The sequence below is a fragment of the Chanos chanos genome, chromosome 16 (assembly GCF_902362185.1).
Source record: "Chanos chanos chromosome 16, fChaCha1.1, whole genome shotgun sequence".
Classification (NCBI taxonomy): domain Eukaryota; kingdom Metazoa; phylum Chordata; class Actinopteri; order Gonorynchiformes; family Chanidae; genus Chanos; species Chanos chanos.
This window is the reverse complement of record NC_044510.1, coordinates 9525681-9533794: the sequence shown is the minus strand read 5'-3', so window position 1 is coordinate 9533794 and position 8114 is coordinate 9525681. Positions and strand designations below refer to the sequence as shown.

The window sequence follows — 8114 nt, the reverse complement described above, 5'->3', positions numbered from 1 at the left end:
TTCACCTGCTGGTCTGCATCTGAGTCCAACACAAGTCCTGACAGAGGGCAAAAATGAACTGAATTTGTCATGCATCTGCGAACCTATCCTAATAACAGTGAAAGGTGTGCCACAAGTAAACGGTTACAACAAAACATAACAGCTACCTCAAACATAACTGTAGAAACAAATGCAGCAGCTGTGTAAGAAAATTATCCTTACTGTTTTTTTTTTTTTTTCCAAGTCGATATGACCTATTTTAAGGTCATTGTGGGCTCGCATAACACGTGCATAATCGATAATCGTTTCTTACAATAAATTAGCTTTCACAATCATACATTCTCTACATTCTGACTTGTTTGTTCTAACAGTCTTGGAAATACACACACACACACACACACACAGACAGACAAACATATTTAAGTACTGTATATATACACACCCACTCATTTCTGTTTACTTTCTCTTTCGATTTTTGCTAGCTTTCAGTATAGCAGTGCTAACTTCCTGTACACACACCAATACGTTTAAATTTCTTTCTTAAAATTACTTCGAGTTATTCGGTCGGAGTGATTGAAACCACGAAGAAAATATGGCAACTGCAGGTGAGTTCTTAAGTTTTTACTTCCACTTCTATATGTACCTACTCCTATATGTACCTGTGTTGTCAATTCAGTGGCGTTCACTTGCTGGCACATAGCCAAACAACAGCAACAAAAAAGAAATCGAAAATGAGGATTTATTATCTGTCGAAAAAACAATGTCTTGCAGTATTTCGGTAGATTAAACTTTGCAGTTTTGGCATGTAGTAATGGCTCTACATATACCAGTCAGTGTTGGTGTAGTAAAGAAGTAATCCATCAGCGTAATCACACTACTCATTACCTTACCTCCAAATTACTCTTTAACAGTCGTTCAGATCTGCAAAACAGAAAGTACAAGGATGGCACCCAATACTCATGTACTATGTAACCACTTATTTGCTTTCTTTCACAACATATGCTTCTAGTTCGAGAAAATAATTGTCTCAAAATATATACCTTAATAATTAAAGGTAATACCAAAGAGGTTATATATTGGTCGCGTTACGTTAGAGGAGCTCTCAGCCCATTTCGAAAACCACTGCTTAAGCTGAACGAATTTTGCTTCCTCGTCTCTAATAGTCACGCTCATTAACAGAAGCCTCCCAAATCGTTTACTGCAAAGCGTACTGCTGTTGTTTGTCAGCAATATATTACGGGAAAAACAAAAAACAAAAAAAAAAAAAACGCACGTGTTGACGCGAGTTGCACACGTGTGCTGTGGCAGGTCGATTCTAAAGGGGCAGGCATCGGTATTATTCTAAGAACGAAACGTACATTTAAAATGTATTCCATGAAAACGATATTATTCACTTACTTAATTAAATTTGTCATTATACTGGATGTTTATTTGTAAGTTTAATGTCATTGCAAAAATTATTGTAATGCATGACACTACTTCGTTATAGAGAAAAGTACCGCGTTACACCCAAAACTGATCAGAGTCAGCATGCACAATGCTACATTTCAGTAACATTATTGATTATATGCTTTGATTTTTTGTAAAGCAATTTCTTTCGTCACCATGTTCCTGAGCATTTATATTTGGTTAGCACATTTGTCCTATCCATGAACTTTGGGATGGTTAATGTAGAGACACCTCCAAAAGTACTTCATGTATGCAAGTTTACCCACTCCTATTTCTCAGAGAATCTGAATAATCTCAGGTGTGGGAAATTGATTGGATGACTAACTGATCACGGACATCAAGTTCTAGATGACAGTTTTTAATACTAGGGGTAAACAGCGGTCCTTGTGCTATACATGGAATATTGCCAGAAAGTGTCTTTCATCTATTTTATTTTAACCTTGAAGTGTCAAATGACGGACAATAGACAAGCTACACAATAATACAAAATAAGTAGCAAGGAAAACTGTACCATCTTGTGTAATAATTCCTTTACCACATCGGAAACAGAACTGTGAGACAAACAGTTGAGTACCAGTACATTGTGGGGGAGATGCATCAAAAACAAAACAAACAATCCTGTTTTGTTAGCTGACTACTGTGGCGCAGTCAAATGGATATAAGGTGTAGTTTTGTACTTCGACCGTAAATCTGTCTGTAATTAAAAGTAACCCCATGACATGGACCACTTTACTAGATTATTAATTAATTAACAGCAACAAAAATAATATCTTACTTGCACCTTTGCTAACTGACATTTTCTGGATGGGAAGCCTTAGCCATGGCATTTATACAATTTTAGAAATGATGTCAGTCAAACAGAAGCCAGCACCACTTTTCCTTTTTCCCCCACGTTAAATTAACTACTGAACTACGACTAAATCTTTTTCTCAGCTGAAATGAATGCTGTCAACATAGTGCTGCTGGGTGAACATGGGGCTGGAAAAAGCTCATGTGGAAACACCATTCTGAATAAGGAGGTTTTCACTGTCGGGAGACAGATCGAGGCCTGTGCCATGGAAAAGGCTGAAGTGGCTGGGATGCAAGTCACTGTGGTGGACACACCAGGCTGGAACTGTGACTCAGCAGAGGACTCATCAGAAGAACCAAAACAGGAGCTCAAAAGAAGTGTGGAGATGCTTGAAGGAGCTCCCCATGCCCTTCTACTGATCCATTCTTTGGAGTCTCCTTTTACATATGACCACAAGAGAGCTTTAGAGAAACATTTGGAGCTTTTTGGTGCTAATGTTTGGGACCGTGCCATGGTTCTGTTCTCCAGAGGAGACTGTAACTGTGATGTCAGACAGTACATTGACACTTCATCAGTGGCACTCAAATTTCTGCTGGAGAAATGTAGCGACAGATATCATGTCCTCAACAATATGAACAGGAGTGATCCGACTCAGGTCACTGAACTCCTGGAGAAGATCAATCAGATGATTGCTGGGCGACGGAGAGGAAGCAAGACCTATCAGCCCCCAACAAGTGAGTCAGTTTGTTCTATTGGTCAGATATTAAACAGTGGCAATATATATGACTATGTATGCATGTATATTCTTTACATAGATATACATAGGTGTGCGTGTGTGTGTAAAGAAAGAGAGGGGGATGTCTTGGATAAAAAAAAAAAAAATTACATGGAAGATTTGAAATGGGAAATTCAAACATTAACTCATGTGTGACTGTCACTGACCTTCACTTTTCCTTTGGCTTTAATAAGCTTATTGAGTGTCTTCCCTCCAACAAGAAATCATGCTGATTCAGAATCAACAGCAAAGTGTGTATACAGATAAAATAAAGAAAGAAAGGAACAACACAGTTAACATCATATCACAGCACAAGTGATATATCTCAGTTTTGTAGACTATAGTGAATCTGTGGGAAGCAATGTAATTTGGTACACATTTTCATACTGATACATAAATAATAGTCTGAATGGTTTCATTTATCATAGTATTTCATTTTTAATGCCATTTTTTTACTTGTTTTGTAGTGCCAGAGGAGGTTGGGGAAGCTTCAGGAGCCCAAGAGGAGACTATGTGATGAACAGATGCTCAGTTCTACTGTGTGGAGGACACTGCATGATGATGTTTTGTGGGTGTTTGGCGGCTTTAGAAGGCCCTACTGTTTTCACTGATAACAGTTTCAAATTTGCAAGAAAACGAAGCCTGTGATTTGAAAACACTGTTCAATATATGGGATTATGCATCAGCATTTTTCTGGATTATCTGATTTGAAAGGAGCTTGACCATACCATAAAACAGTTTATGATAAGCTTCCAGTGATGAAGCAATTATCTGTCAAATACATGCTTTAAATTTTTCAAATGAGTTAAGAACAGGTACATTTCTTAGGCCTACACTGCAAAGAACTGACTACAGAATTTAAACTAAATATCTTGCAATAAAGTTCTCCATAAAGTATTTTAAAATTGCTGTTAATGACTGTTAAAAGAATTACAGTGTATTACAGGTGTCAGGACGTAGTGGTGCAGGACCCAAGCGCAAGACACAAAGATTGTGGTGACAAAAAGGAGGACTTTACTTGCAGAAATGAAGATAAATAAAACAGGTGCCATCAGGAACAAAGGCTAGTAACAAAAGGTGCAACCAAACAGCGTGTTCAAAACACAAACAACAATAGACAAAGGACAAGGCAAACAAAAGGGCTTAAATACAGAAGGAGAACTAAACAGGGCAAAACAGGATTGGTTCAAATTAACAAGGTTAATAAATGGGACAAACAGGATCAGGTGAGGGGTGGAGACAGACACAGAACAGGAGCACAAAGACATATCAAAACAAGAGTCCAAAATGAGGTGGAGGCTGTGACAACAGGATACCTTTTACAGGGTTTTCGTTGTATGTTGAGTCACATTGTAACATTATATCCATTGTACTTTTACTTTCGATTTACCATTAAACTGCTTTGCCTGGGATTACTTGTTCGAAGTTGATTCACATGTTAATTTTGTTGGCTAGTTACGTTCAGTTTACATATTATGGATGAGTGGATAGACACCGCTGTCGCTCCTCTGCTTCCATCATTAAATGCTCCCATGTCAAGCTCCTCTTTCAAACCACCTTGTGCAACGCAATCCGATATCAGCAGTATTTAACTGCAATACGCAGCATCAACAGTCAGAACGCAACTGCTGCCTGTAATTGTACAATACGTTACTGTGGAAAAATGCTGTAAGCTACTGTAACTGTTTTGGACCCATGATGCATTGTGATAAACAGTTAAACTTTTTAAAATGACAGTGTTATGACCTTGAGTGATAAGTGTGGTTTTGCGTGCTGCTGTTTTTCTCCCTCTGCCTGTGTGTGGTGCTGTTTCTCCCCTGAAAATGTGTTTTCCCCTTATGTCGCTCTGTCCCTTTAAAAAGCTCATTCGCAGGTGGCGGTCAGGGATTGGCCCATAGCCTGACAGTGCCGTTTTTAAAAAGACACTGACTCCAGATGCCGGTTGCCCCCGCTTTTCCTGGCCCAACTTGACCGTGCCTTTTCGCTGTTTCGATAACTTCTTTTTTTTTTGAGAGAGAGATAATCGTTGTATATAGTGTAAATCTGTATTTGTGTGTTTGTTGATATTCGTTGTGTGTAGTGTCTGTTAGATGTTCCTTGTATATATTGTAAATAATTTTTCGTGTGAACAGTCCGGGTAGTTGTAGGGGGTGTGAAGCCTTTTTTGTTCGTTCTTCTTTTCTCCTGATTTTTCATTAGGGAGGTAGGGCAGTAATCTGTATTTTCTTTTTCTCTTATTTTGTGAATTAGGTTATTTAGTTTGTAAATTATATATTGTTTTGGTTGTTGTTTTGGCAGTGCTCACCCCCGACACTCTTCACTACCACCTCTTTGTAAGTAAATCAATTATCGTTTTGGACTGCATTCATTGGCAGGGGTCGACACTGGGAGCACTTCTGGGCAGCCTAGGGTCAGATGTGTCCGACTCTGGTTCTCTTTTCCCCTGTACTGGTCAGTTTAATATTAGGTTTTGTGTTACTTACTGGTTTCCTTCATCTCCCCTAGTTAGTTTAATCATTGGTTCCAGCTGTGTTTGGTTCTTCAAGTCTTGCTCTGTCTGTAAATATTGAATTGTCAAATCGTATAATCCTTAGTCTGTAAATTCCAAGAAGTATTTTGTTTCATGTTTCGTTCAAACTGAGACAACCCTACATGTGCATCAAGCTTCTTTACAGACCATGACAAGATACATTAACAGAATGCTGTTGTATAAATCCGTCATGAACTTATTCAATGCACATTCCATGTTTTTCTTTAATATATATATATATATATATATATATATATATATATATATATATATATATTAATGTGTGTGTTGGTGTGTGTGTGTGTGTGTGTGTGTGTGTAGTTATTGATGTAGAATTTGTATTTGACAATCATATACCTGTAACACTCAACCAGTATCACTGTTGTAATCAATAAATGCTGTATGGAATTGTTGTTCCATTGACTCCTTAAAATGGATAATAGTAGTGCAAGGGTAATACAAGAGTTATTATATCTTAGTGCAATTAATTGTTTCTATCTCTTACATTTATTGGATGATAAAAAGAAAACTTTAATTATTTTTTGCATACATACAAATATAGCATTTGGTAAATGTAAACACACAATGTGATCACATATTTATCTACTTTTGAATGCAAGTATAAGATAATAATTATTTAATATGTATTATTGTCTCCCTACCCCATTGTTTAGTCACTGCCTGGTTTCCATGGGTTCATTCAGTTAATTATAAAATCACTGTGTCTACCTGTTTCTGTTAATTAAGCCCTGTATTCATTCTGTCAGTAGAAATTCCGCTGCCTATTCTTAAAGTTACCTGACCTGGGTGAACGTTACCTTGGTATTCTGAAGTCTAACAGTGCTGAGAGACTAGTTCCTGGTCTGACCTGTGTTTCAGTAAAGCTGGTCAACTACACACGCATCCTGTCTCAACCAATTTGTGACAATAATATAGCTAACACATATATATTAGCAATATTCTGATCATATCACAACAACACATTGATATGTTCCATTCAGGCTGACAGTACATTTCTCAAAAGTGAAGTTTTCAGAGTTTGTTTTTTTTTTTCCCCGAGTTTTTGATGATCTGTTTCAGATAAGTGGCTTTCCCTGTAGCAGATCCATTCCATCCATTATTATTTCATTTGGAGACTCCATTTTCCACATTTTCTTTTTAACTGGTGAACTGGTGCCAAAGGAACACGAGGCAAATAACATAGTTCCAAAGAGGCTAAAAAGTCCATGCCCATATTGCAGGTGCATTGGTCACAAAATCTGTAAAATTATTTAATGTGTCATGGACAACAGTCTCAGAAATGACACAGCTTATGCCAAACAAGGACAAATTACATTGGCAAAGAGGAACAGCAATAGCAAGTCAAAGCTCATTGACAGTGATACACACTTAATGGGATAGTTGCTAAAAGCTGCAAAAGTACAACTTCAAAAACGAACACAGAACTGAATCAATCCGTGTCCCCGTCTCTACAAAAACGGTATGTCATGAACTTCAAAAACTGGAATTTATGGCAGGGTTGCTGTTCAGAAACAGCTTGTGTCTTATACCAACACACAAAGACGCATAGCTTGTTAAAGAGGCACAAAGCCTCAACCCCTTGAACAATGGAAGAAAGCAATATGAGTCAGCTCTCATCTTATGTCCTACATTTGGAAGGGGTTTACGTTTAGAGAAAGCTAAAGGATGAGTTAACCCACAAAGTCTGTCGCCAACTGTTAAGCACAGTTTGGGACCCATAATGGTATTTCCAGCCATCTTGTGGGAGTCATTAGGTCCGTTGACTGCTCTGCAATCTCATATAACATCCGAGGAATATGATGTCATTTTACAGGATGAGGTGCACTCTATGCTGCAAGCACTGTTCCCTCATGGTGTTCCCATGATCCAGGATGGTAATGCCCCCATACACACTGCTAAACAAATACAAGCACAGTTTCATGAACAGCAAGATGAAGTTCTATTATTTGGGGTGAGGGTGTTTTAAGGCTTGGGCTGACTCATTCACTAGACATCGTACCCATATGACAAAAGAGTGAAACACACTGGCAACATCAGTTGGATGTTGCAGGATAGTTCACTATGGACAACATGATGCATCCCACAGTAATAGATTATGGACGAGAGATTACCATTTTGTATGCTATGATTTTACTACCTCCCTGAGACATGACCAATCTCATCCCAGATCACTTTGTTTCACTTATACAGGACAGTGGCAAAGTATGCAAAACAGTATGACTAAATGAGGTCTACTTGGTTAAACCACTGTATTACTTTGACATACTCTGTTGTCCACTGTTGGAACAGTTGGTCTTAGGAAGATTCAAAACAGTTCAGTTCTGTTTCAGATTTGCCATCACCACTGAGAGGCTCATTGTTCATTGTACAGTTATATTTATATAGGGCTTATACACTTGGAATGAAATGTTGTTCTTTTAGCATACACCAAAGGAAACACAGGCCTTAAGTAATATTAACAAAGAAAGACAGTACCATTAACTAATACATGAGAAATAGCAGATCAAAGTATTGCATCAAAGTCTTGTTTAATGGCTCCCTCTAGTGGCCAGAACACATCTGAATCCTTT

General features: G+C 37.9%; 1 protein-coding gene across 1 annotated transcript; it reads left to right on the top strand.

Moving 5' to 3' along the window:
• The first annotated feature begins 532 nt into the window (after nt 1-532).
• On the top strand, nt 533-3510 carry LOC115829807 (GTPase IMAP family member 4-like). The gene is made up of 3 exons (XM_030793970.1): nt 533-584; nt 2362-2952; nt 3461-3510. The coding sequence occupies exons 1-3, from the start codon at nt 572-574 to the stop codon at nt 3508-3510; spliced, it is 654 nt and encodes a 217-aa protein (XP_030649830.1). The 5' UTR covers nt 533-571.
• The last annotated feature ends 4604 nt before the right edge of the window (nt 3511-8114 follow it).

Excerpts from the sequence above, each read along its gene's own strand:
- LOC115829807 (XM_030793970.1), top strand. Across the intron at positions 2,953-3,460 it reads GACCTATCAGCCCCCAACAA|TGCCAGAGGAGGTTGGGGAA; the intron begins GTGAGTCAGTTT and ends CTTGTTTTGTAG.